This window comes from Castor canadensis, chromosome 3, assembly GCF_047511655.1.
Source record: "Castor canadensis chromosome 3, mCasCan1.hap1v2, whole genome shotgun sequence".
Classification (NCBI taxonomy): Eukaryota; Metazoa; Chordata; class Mammalia; order Rodentia; family Castoridae; genus Castor; species Castor canadensis.
In genome coordinates, this window is record NC_133388.1 from 80,411,566 (window position 1) to 80,424,193 (window position 12,628).

The window sequence follows — 12,628 nt, forward strand, 5'->3', positions numbered from 1 at the left end:
ACACACACACACCTGAACACACTAACATACACACTCATTCACACACCTGCACCCAAATACCCACTCACATTCAAATGCAAACACACTCACACACTCACTTACACACACCTGCACATACACACCTGCACACACCAACATACACACTGTCACACTCTAACACACTCACAATAACTCTCGCACCCGTGAACATAGAACCTCATCTTCAAATACACATGTACACACAGATGCACTCACACATTCACACACATACACACACACACACACACTCACACTCAGCTACACATGCACTCACATACAACCACACATGCACATCTACACGAAACACACACGCTCGCACACTCACACATTTAGTCTCACCCACTCACCTACACATACATATACACTCACACTCATACACCTACACACATTTACACATTTACTCTTTCTCGCAGTCACACACAAACACACACTCACACGCATTTGATTCCATACTCAAACACAGATGCCAACCCACTAACACACATCACACACATACACACACTCACAACTCACACACACATTTAAACACATACTCACAATCCAACTCACACAAACAAAACACTCACACACAGTCACTCACACTCACACACTCAACACCACATGCAATCACACACACATATACACAAACACACACACCTACACACACTCTCACTCACTCAAACACACATACACACACCCTCTTACACACTCACACACACAAATATACACTCACAAACATATGCACATACAATCACACATGTACCCACTCTCACTCTCACCAACATTCATACTCACTCTCACTCGAAAATAGACTCACACAAATACACACTCACAAGCATACACACATACAAACACACACATACACAGATGCCAACACACACCCATACACACACTCATAAACACACACACACTCACCCTCACACACACATGAATATACACACACATGCACAAGTACAAACACACAGACACACTACACACACAACACACACACACCACACGGACATACACACACATACACAATACACCCACCACACACATACACCAACCACACACACATATACCACACACACCACACACACTACACACATCCACACACCACACACACAATACACAGACACCACACATACATACACAAAATACACACACCACACACCCCCACACATACACCTCACACATACACACAATACAAACGCACCACACACATACATACACAAAATACACACACCATCACGCATACATACAATACATGCACACCACACACACCCCACACATACAAACACCACACACACATACACACAATCCACACACCCACACATATACACACAATACACACACAACACACACATACACACAATACAAACACACACTACGTACACACATACACACACCCCAGAAGTATACACACTTAATACACCCACACACACATACACACACACACTGCACAAAAGCACACACGAGGCACACCACACACACACATATACATACACATATGCATACATACACCACACACACACACACACACAAACACATACACATAAACATACAGAGACACACACGCCACACACACACCCATACATACAACACAAATACATACATACACACATACACACCACAAACAGATACATACACACACTACACATACACACACCACATACACACATACACACCACACACAACCCACACATACAATACACACACCACCTACACACACATCACACACGTACATACACACCACAAACACACAATACACTCACCACACACATACATGACACATACATACACACACATAAACATATATACAAACCACAGACGTACACACAATACACACCACTCATACAATACACACACCTATACACATACACACCACACAGATATACACACATACAATACACACACCCCAACACATACACAAATACACCACACACATACACACCACACAGAATACACACGCACCACCTACACACAATACACACAAAAATCACACACACATACATCCACACAAATCACACACACCACACAGACATAAACACACATACACAGACATACACACACACACACAATACACCCACCACACACCACACACACATACATACACACAATACACACACCACACACTACACAAAAAACCTACACACACACCACACACATACACACACTACACACACACACCACACATACACACACCAGACACACACATACACACATGTACACACGCCACACACAATACACATGCACCACACACACACACATACACACAATACACACACCACACATGCGCATACAATACACACACATACACAGACACACACCACACATACATACACCACACACAGACACACCCATACATACACACACATACATACAAACATACACATCACAAACACATACACACACACACAATACACATACACACATTACACACATACACCACACACATACATAGACACACATACATATATACACCCGTCACACACATGCACACACATCACACATACACACATCACAGAATACACACACATGCACACGTGCACACGTACACGCACACCCGCACACACACAAACCAGTAGTAAATAATGATGTAAACAAGTATAATTAGGTACAGTCGTTCTTGGTATCTCTGGGGGACTGGTTGCAAAATCCTCACCCCACAGATTCCAAAATGTAAATGTTCTAGTCTCTTCTGTAAAGTGCACACTATTTGCATGTGCGTATGTATATCCTCCTGTATACTTTAAATTATCTCTAGATCACTGATAACAACTAATACGATGTGAACATGATATAAATCATTGTTATGCTGTATTTTTTATGGAGTAATAAGAAGCAAGTTTATATATGTTCTTTACTCATGCATATTTTTGAATTGCACTTTATTTAATCTATGGATGTGGAACTCATGGATACAAAAGGCCAACTATATATTGAAGTCAATGTATTAAAAAAAGATTGAAGGCTTAGCTAACATCTACTTTATGAAAATGACATTTTTGCCTTTCAGTGATAAAGGTGACTAATCATCTCAATTTTATTTATAAAAGTTTTGAGCAATACATTAGTATGAATTTTAAACGTGGACATATAAAATACAAAGCAATTAAAAAACACAATGTGCCCAATCTTAATTCCTAAAGCCACTGATTCAGCCAGAAGCACTTGAGAAAGTTTAAGAAAAATTTTACCTTATTTGAATGCAAATGTAATATTTCATTCAGAAGTGTGTCCAGGCTCTTAGTAACGTAGACTGAGCCATAGACATAAGAATGTTAATTCATGCTTCCATAATTTTATAATAGTCTTGTAACTGAAATATATCATTAGTACTCTCTTGGCAGCTAAACCAGTTGATCGATGAATTTTCACAATATTCTAGAAATGACTAGGTATTTGAGACAGTGAAAGACAAAAAGAATAGTGCAGACACAAATAGGTAATGGGAGTCTGAAAGCCTGAGGCCTGTGCTGATGGCTATGCACAGCTTTACAGAAGCGCTACAAATACTATTGTATCTCTAAAGTTTAATAAGAAATTGGCTAGAAGGAATGAATTCAAAAGCCGTGTTAAGAATCGTGTTGAGAATGATTTAAAAGATAACGTGCTATACTAAATTTATTCAATTGAGGCCTGACAGTAATCCTTTGAATGTACCTGTTTTGAAAACCCACTCTGGCCTGTGCTATATGCACAGAACAGGAATCAAGCCAGGCATGGCGGCTCACGCTTATAATCCTAGCTTCTTGGGAGGTGGAGATCAGGAAGTCTGTGGTTTGAAGCATGCGTGGGCTAGCGAGACCACATCTCAACCAATAAAAAGCTGTGTGTGGTGGCACAATGCTGCCATTCCAGTTACTCGGGAAGTATAAATAGGAGGAGAGCAGTCCAGGCACACACAGGCATAAAAACAAGAACTTCTTAGAAAGATAAAGAAAGCAAAAAAGGGCTGGGGGCATGGCTCATTGCCTAACTAGTAAGAGTGAGGCCCTCAAGCTCAAACCCCAGACTGTGTGTCCCCCATCTCCTGCCAAAAAAATAAATAAATAAAAAAGATAGGTACTTGTCAAATAGGATGTGTTAAATACCTAAGTGCAGAAATAAAGACTTCAAGACCGCTGGCCCAACTTTCCTTTGGGTTACCTGTTTCTCTAAGGGTGTAACTCATTAAGCTATATTAAAATAGTTAATTAACACAGAGAACACACATACTTACTTTAGCAGCTTTCAAAATAGAGTTAGGAGAGGGGCTGGAGGTATGGCTCAATGGTTTGAGTGCCTGCCTAGCAAGCAAAAGATCCTGAGTTCAAACCCCAGTACCTTTAAAAAAAAAAAAAATAGAGTTAGGAGAATTCAGACCAACAAGTTGACCCAGGACATATTTCATTTCATCAGTGGTTCCCTTAGCTATCTGGTTACCTATAAAATATACAATATCAACACAGTGATACTAATAAACATATAAATTCAATTAAAAGCACATACTCCAGCAACTTAGAGAGGCAAATAATTAGTTTGAGTTGAGGCCAGCCTGGGATACATAAAAGTGAGATCCTGTCTCAAAACAAAAAATAAAGCAACAAAAATATATACTCTGCTTAACAACACAATAAATGGCATTCTTATAATTTACTACCAATCACTGTCCCCTATGCAGGATAATTAAAACTGAATGACATCAATGAAGACAGACATTTTTATTTACATTACTGTTTGGCAAGAGGGCAGGCAGCAAAAAGAGTAGCCAATTTAGATTCTAGTTTTGTTACAGTTAATAGGCTGTTCATAGGAACCTAGTAATGAGCAATTTTTAAAGAAGCAGTACCTGCATGAATTTGAATTTGGACATATGGATGTACCAGGAGCTCAGGAATGGATATCCTCTGTTTAGGGTCCCTTATTAAACAACACTATAAAAAATAATGATGAATTTTTTTAAAGCAGGTTTTCTTTGATACTTTCCAGACCACATCATATTACAGAAGTTCCATTCTAGACATTCACTCAAAAGAATGATGTTTTTACTCCAAGTCACTTTTGTAAAATTCCCAATACAGTACCTTTGACTTGGATTTCCCATTCTCTCTTCGGGATGACATATCTTTGATTGCTTCTGGTGGCATGTAATTAACTGTGCCAACCTATTTGCCAAATCACAGAAAACGTCAATCAATGAAAATATTTCATTCTGCTTCAGGTTTTTTAAAAGTACAAATGCCAGATCCTTAGAGACTTAGGATACTTATAAATTTAAGCGATAAACTTGAAAAATTCAAATAACTTCCCAACTTCAGCAAAAGGAATTGGGTTCAGAAGCAGAAGACTGACTCCTTTCAGAGTACTGTGCCTTAAAACATATCTGCCTTAAAAACTGTCCAGGCTAAAATTCTATAAATGGTAATAAGCTTTAAGGAATTGGAGTATCACTTTCTCTTCTATGCTTGAATAGACTCAACATGTTACTCCCCTTTAATAAACCAACAAACTCATATGTAAACAAACAACAAAAACATCTAGCTTGGTATCCTGGGACTCTAGGGCCCATGTGCAAACTGAGATAGAGTGGACTTCTAAGTCATGCAACAGTCTCTACAATTGGATGGTGCCAACATTGCACTGTACCTTTGATTCTAACATAAATGGCTCTGCCTTCAACACAAATTACCCATAGCTTAGGGCTTGCTATAGAAGGTATCTTCAAGCCGATTTACAACTCAATGTTCAGCCAGTTTTGACATTAAGTAATGACTGTCAGATAGAATTGTTTTACGGGCATGCTGCCCATCTATTCCTTTTATCAAAGCCCAGTTCTGCTCCCAGAATTCAGGGAGATCTACAACAGAAATGAGCATACATGGACACATCATGTCATCTCCAAGCAAGATTCTTTTAGTTATGCTTTGCTATCATTATTTTAGCTTTTATTGAACAACTTAATTACATTTGCTATTGCATATCCTATTACAAAAGTGCTGTTGGAAACAATAGTAATTATGGCATTTCCAATATGAAAGCCCTCTTAAATTGAAATGACCTCACCTCATGGACGACAATGGAAAACATGTTACTCCAATTCTCTCTCTGATTGCTACCAGGAAACCCAAAGTCAACTGTCAGGTCAATTTTAGAACATGAACAAAATGATTACCAAGACAGGTATTACTGCTTCTTTACCTCAGTTGTAGGAAAATTACTCAAAATTGCTAGATATATTTCTATACAATCTTGTCTTACTTTTCTAAATCATATTGACCATGGTTTTGAAATTTTTTATGGTTTTAGTACCTATTCTTATAAAAAGACTCTAAATTCTTTGGAGAATGAGGTGATATAAATAATACCAGGTAGCAAACAACCAACTATTCGCTAGATGTCCTACCTGAGAGTCCTTAACAATGCTTGTCGTATCTGGCTGCATTTGGTTTGCAATCCCAAAATCAATTAGTTTTAGCATTCCATCAACTATTAAAAAGTTAGCAGGCTTCAGATCACTATGAACAATGCCTTCAAAATAAAAAATCCATTATGAGACAATGTAAAATTTACAATCTGTAGTTGGTTCTTTCAGTTAGTCAACCCAATTAAATATCCCTTTCTCATAAGGTCTGTACTTTCTTAGCATGTGTTACATGCAAGGTACAATCTAAGTTTGCTGCTTTTAATGAGTCATTTAATCCTCAAAAACAATGCTAAGGAAATACCACTATTATCATCCCCACTTTCAGGTGAGGAAACTAAGGCAATGAGAGTTTAAGTAAACCATTCAAGGTCACAAGGCCTAAGTGACAATGTCATGAGTTGAGGGCAAGCAGTCTGGCTTCAATCTATCTTTAACCACTGTGGATCTCTCTCCAGTACAGAGCATTGTAAATTATACTGCCAGATGTAAAGACACTTCCTACAGCACTAATGGTAATCACTAATAAATTATCTTTTAACTTGTAAAGAAAACTTATTCAGGGGGAGATAAATTACAATCATCTAGATTAAAGAGTTTTGTTCTAAAGATAGGGGAAAGGCAGAGAAAGCTCTAAAATGAAAAAAAGAACATGTTAAAATAAAAGCCTGAGGCTAACGGTAAAAAAATAAACCAACTTTCACAAAGGGCACATAATGCAAAATCATTAGGAGAAAGAGGGAAATAAACATCTCATATTTTTAGGATAATTGAACCCAAAAGTCTCAGATATACTAAAATCCAAAATATTTGAAGATAAGGACCACAGACTACATTAATACTGAGAAAGATGCTTTTTTCCATTACGAATGCAGGAATTTGAGTTCATGTACTATACCCTTTGGGTTAACAGTATTAAGAAATGGCTTCGTTTCCTCATCTTTAAAAATACTTCCAATTATTTAGTTCACCTAGCTAAAGATACCAATAAAATAATAAGTGTATTTTTCTAAGATGACATTAACAACAACTTTTTTTGGTAGTGCTAGGCTTTGAACTCAGGGCTTCATGCTTGCTAGGCAGGTGCTTTACTGCTTAAGCCAAGCCTATAGCCCTTAACAAATATTTTAACTTTACCCACAGGAAGAGATTTTAATACCATGTTGATGGATTGTGTGTACTGCTTCCAACATATTTTTCCAGTAACTCTTGCGTTCCCATGGATTGATGGATTTTTTCTTTTTAAGCCAACTATTCAAGTCAGTATTTCCACATTCCATTACCATGTAGATATACTGGTCCATGATTTCACTGCAATTAAAACCAAACAAAACAACAAATAGCTAGGTTATATTAAGATTTACTTAACACTTACTTGAAGAACTATAGCAAAAAAAATTTTTTTAATTGAAAAAAGAATTCTTACTAATCATAAAGTCGGATGATCTTATCACTGTGTTGTTGTAGTTTATTTAAATATGCTACTTCATTCCGGTACCTATCGATAGTTTGGTTATCTGCTTCTTCTAAGTTCACATACTTTTTTTTTTTTTTGATCCGTTGCCTGTACTTAGTGAAATCTAAGAAGAAAAGCTCTGCTATTGTGGCCCATTGGCTATACGGGGCAGGTAAATCCCCACAGAAGGGCAGAAGTACTTCCATCTATTTCTTTTTTTTTATTATTGTTTTATTATTCGTATGTGCATACAAGGCTTGGGTCATTTCTCCCCTATGCTAAAGTTCACATACTTTATGGCATATATCTGTTTCTTCTCATTCAATACCTGAAATACCTATACAGTACGACAAAGAAGAAAGTTTAGAATGTACTATCTGTATACTATCACAATACTTCTAAACTTGTTAAGACAGAATTTTAGGCTGAGAAAATTCTGAAACAAATCCTGGGCCTACTTTGAATATAAAAGGAAAAAAATAATCATGATACAAGAATAACAGCCCACTTCCAATCACATATGTAAATTCAGTAACTCAAAGACATATAAACCACAAAACTTTCTATGTTAACACAAAAGAAAAACAATTTAAATTTGACATGTTCATAATACTCTTTTGGGTGCCTTAACCAGAAAAATTAACATACAGAAAAGCACATTCAAAAATGTTAAGGATGACTAAGGCTGTGATGAACAGAAAATTCACTTCATAGATGATGTTTTCCCACTGTGCCTGATGTTGACAAGCTCATCCATGTAACAGATAATATGCTATCAGTATATTTCGGTTGTGAAAAAAAGGACAGGTCCAATTTTCAAGAACAAGATGTTCTCATAAGTACATTGTCAGGATCTCTAATGTCAAGGTGAAATAGTTCTGGCTATAATGAACAGTCAATTTCTAAGAACAAAACATCAGAATGTGTCTAACTTTCACCAAACATGGAACAACAGTGCTCCTTCAAGACTTCATAAATTCAAATACAAAATGCCCATGTATGCAAGAAATACTGTATTCATTTATACCCTTTGACACATTGAAGCAAAGAGTCACTTAACCTTGACTACCCAGCAGATACAGGAAAGAAGTAAGGAGGAGGCTCATGGGCTAGAACTAAACTAATAAATAAGGTCTATCACAGACCCTTAAGTACAACTCAGTTACATTTCATCTTCAAGTATAAAACTCAAAATGAATGTTGTTGAGTTTACTTGGACACAGGAAAATTAGGAGATGGAATGTAAAACAGTGGTAGGGTAATAGATAGCAGAGAATAACAATGAAAGGGACAAAATGAATTTTAAAATAGCAGCACAAAGCCATTTTGTATAGGGTAAATTGCCTCACAAAGCTGAATGAATTGAGAGCACCGTTGTTGTGTGGTACAATACGACACTACTAACCCTAAACCTAATGATTATAGTTTATGTGTATGCTGTTTAATAAGGTGTGAGGTAGTATATTCATTCAGTGAAACAGCTTTGTAGCCTAACAGTAAAATTTAAAGATTATAGATAATACTACACAAGTACACACACACATACAAATAAAACATACAAAACTTACAAAAGGCTAGAGGAAAGCACCTGCATTTGAATTCCGGCTCACTCCATCAGCAATCTAACTTTGGACACGTTTCTTAATTCTCAAAAATAAAATACTGTTAGTAATATCTACTGCACAGGGTTTGAAAAATGACAGAGATGACTGACATTTGCCCAGTATTCTACAGTGTGTCCATAGTATAGCAAATGTTTGCTATCATCATTAAAAACATTCAGGACAGAATAGATATTTTTAAACATTTAAAGTTGGATATATCAGAAAAACTTGAAGGATACTAGAGATAGAAATACACATACGTATGATCTAAAATTTTTCAGTAAATGAAAACTTTCAACTTTTTGTATGCATATATTACCCCTCAAATATCACTAACTTTGGCAAAACTCTTGCAATAAATAACCTCTATGGTCTTGACTGGGTAGCCTTTTTTTCTCACCACAGAGATGTCAGTTACTTTGGTTTATTTGGTTTTGGAGGTTTTTTTGAGATGGGTCTCATGTTGCCTGACCTTGAACTCCTGTGCTCAAATGATCCTGACTCAGCCTCCCAAGGACAGCGGCCAGTTAGTGTCAGAAATATGCTCTGTCAATTTCACAGGGAAGTAATAAAGTAGAAATAGATTGGGTACACCAGTGTCTTGACCATCTTCATGAGCTCCATGACCATTCTAGATGTTCTTAATAAATATAGTGTAAGTTGGTAATAGCCTAAACTCACCCTCTTCTAAGGCATGCTGGTTTTTTACCTTCATAATTATTAAGTTGAATCATAATTTAATTGGACTCAGAAAATATGGGCCAGTATAGCTTTATCACTTGGCCCTTGACTTAAGTAAGCTTACAGCTTCAATATACTCCAAGGAAAAAAAAACACCACTAAAACAATTCTTCATCTCTGAAAACATGCCACTAAGTAACAAGTGTCAACACCCTCACATTACGGAACATAATCAAATAACTAATAAATATTAGCTAAAGAATGTCTCCAAAAGCAATTAAATCCGGTATTTAAGTAAAATGATTCCTTTATTCCCATGACTGAAATTTGATACAAGGAGGAGAAAGGGAGTGTATAAATAAAATATTTATTGAAGATTGCTCTACATGGTAATGTACAGGCTTTATTTATTTTTTTGTATTCATTGGGTTTTTTGTGGTGCTAGAGATTATACCCAAATTGCACACATGCTAAGCACATGTTCTACCACTATCCATACAGTCTACATGCCTCATATAACCCAGACTAGCCTCAAACTTGCACTCCTCCTGCCTCAGCCTTCTAAGTACTGAGATTATAGATACATGCCATCAGGCAGACACTTACTTATATTTTGGCAGTATGGGGTGTGAACTCAGGGCCTTATGCTTGCTATGCCAGTGCTCCATCACTTAAATCACATCCCCACCCTTTTTTGCCTTACTTATTTTTTGAATAGGGTCTCACATTTATTCGCCAGAGCTGGTCTGGATTGAGATCCTCCTATTTACACTTCCTACCCACCTGGGATGACAGGCGTATGCCACCATGCCCAGGTTTTATTGGTTGAAATGCATCTCACATACATTTTGCCCAGGATGGCCTCAAACATTGATCCTCCTGATCTCCACCTCCCAAATATCTAGGATTACAGGCACTTCCTTATTTTTAATAAATTAGTAAGATAGTCACAAGTAAGTCTAGTCATTATTAGCTGGCTTAGAAAACTATAGCATAGCTTAAAATAAGTCCAGTAGCCTTTGTTTCATGTTACCCACAGCACAATTGCTGAGGGAGGCAGTTTATTCATTCAACTACTATTCTGTTGTATTCTGGATACCAGGGCTAGGATCACTGAGCAAATCAAACACTGCTATGTTCATGGAGCTCACATTCGTGTGTAGAGGGACAAAAGCAAATCAAATAAATATAAGAGCATGTTAAAAGGTATGCTACAGAGAAAAAGCAGATAGGGAAACGGAGAACACTGTGATTGGAAATTTGGGAGTTACAGTTTTAGAGTGAGGTCAATGGAACCCTGACTGAGAATATACTAGGGCAAAGATATGAGTGTGCTTGGAGGAAAATCAACTGTTGTGTTAAAACACACATCCAATAAATCAGGAGGACAAGGACTGACTCAATGAGACTCATGAGAAGGGCACTATAATAAAATAAAATAAAATATAAATATAAATATAAATATAAATACAATATAAATAATAATCAAATATAATTAATATATAATATAAATATAAAATAAATATAAATAATATAAATAAAATAAAATAAAAAGTGAAAAGATGACAGCTGCTTCAACCAAAGTTATAGTGCTGGTAAAAAATAAATTCTAGAGATACTTTGAGGTGGAACAAATAAGACTTGTTGATTGGTTGGATATGAAAGTGAGAATAAGAGTACAGACTGGCTTTTGGCCAAGCAATAAGAAGAACAGAGTTGCCATTTACTGAAATTGCAAAGACAATGGAGCAAGAGTTGTGTTTGCACACACAGTTTTAAATGCCTGGTAACCAAAAAGAGATGTGTAGAGCCAAATTAGATATGCTAGTCTGGATCAAAAGGAGAGGTATGAACTGGAAATAGAAGTCTGGAAATTATGAGCCATAAACCTACAGATAAGACTACAAGAAAATTAGCAGTTTAGACAAAGAAGAAAAGAGGCACTGCAGCACTGAGTCCTGGAACATAAGGAAGACTGAAAAGGAATGGCCAGTGTGAGAAAATGAAAACAGAGGAGACAACAGGAAAGCAAAATGAAAAAAGAAATCAACTGTTCCAAATACTAAGTGACCTAAAATTCAAAGCTAAGAACTAAATTTAGCAAGAATATGGAAGTTTTTGGTGCTCTTCGTTATAGTTGTATGGTGAATGTTAATGGCAAAACTCTGTAGATTTAACAGAGCAAGAATTAATTATGGCATGTATTGAGCACTAGCTCAAGATGCTACCCAGCCATAAAGAATTAGATTCACATAAATTAAAAACTCAGGGGCCAGGAATATTAGCTCAGTGGTAGACAGTTTGCCTAGCATGTGCAGGGTTCTCTGTTCAATCCACAGAATGACAACAACAAAAAAATAGAACTCCGATGAATTTAGATTACTACAATGTTTTTTAGATAAAAACTCAAAACAAAAAAAGAAATCCATTAGTAAAAAGCCTTTACTGAATAAGCTACATGAATAATAAGCATATAAGTAATTCACATCATATTCTGATTCATTT

The 12,628-nt window shown here is 36.5% G+C and overlaps 1 protein-coding gene across 2 annotated transcripts in view; it reads right to left on the bottom strand.

Moving 5' to 3' along the window:
- Nucleotides 1-4,412: 4,412 nt before the first annotated feature.
- Nucleotides 4,413-12,628, bottom strand: part of LOC109687604 (dual specificity protein kinase TTK-like) — a 44,368-nt gene continuing 36,152 nt past the window's right edge. Inside the window, exons 1-5 of one of the 2 annotated variants that reach the window (XM_074068255.1) lie at nt 7,809-9,346; nt 7,542-7,693; nt 6,365-6,489; nt 5,046-5,126; nt 4,413-4,895 (exon numbers count right to left, since the gene is read on the bottom strand). In XM_074068255.1, the coding sequence (XP_073924356.1) occupies nt 4,779-4,895; nt 5,046-5,126; nt 6,365-6,489; nt 7,542-7,693; nt 7,809-8,044 (711 nt within the window). In that variant the 5' untranslated portion in view covers nt 8,045-9,346 and the 3' untranslated portion in view covers nt 4,413-4,778. Of the gene's footprint in view, nt 4,896-5,045; nt 5,127-6,364; nt 6,490-6,532; nt 7,694-7,808; nt 9,347-12,628 lie in introns of those variants that run through there. The other variant, XR_012446203.1, reaches the window with a different exon arrangement.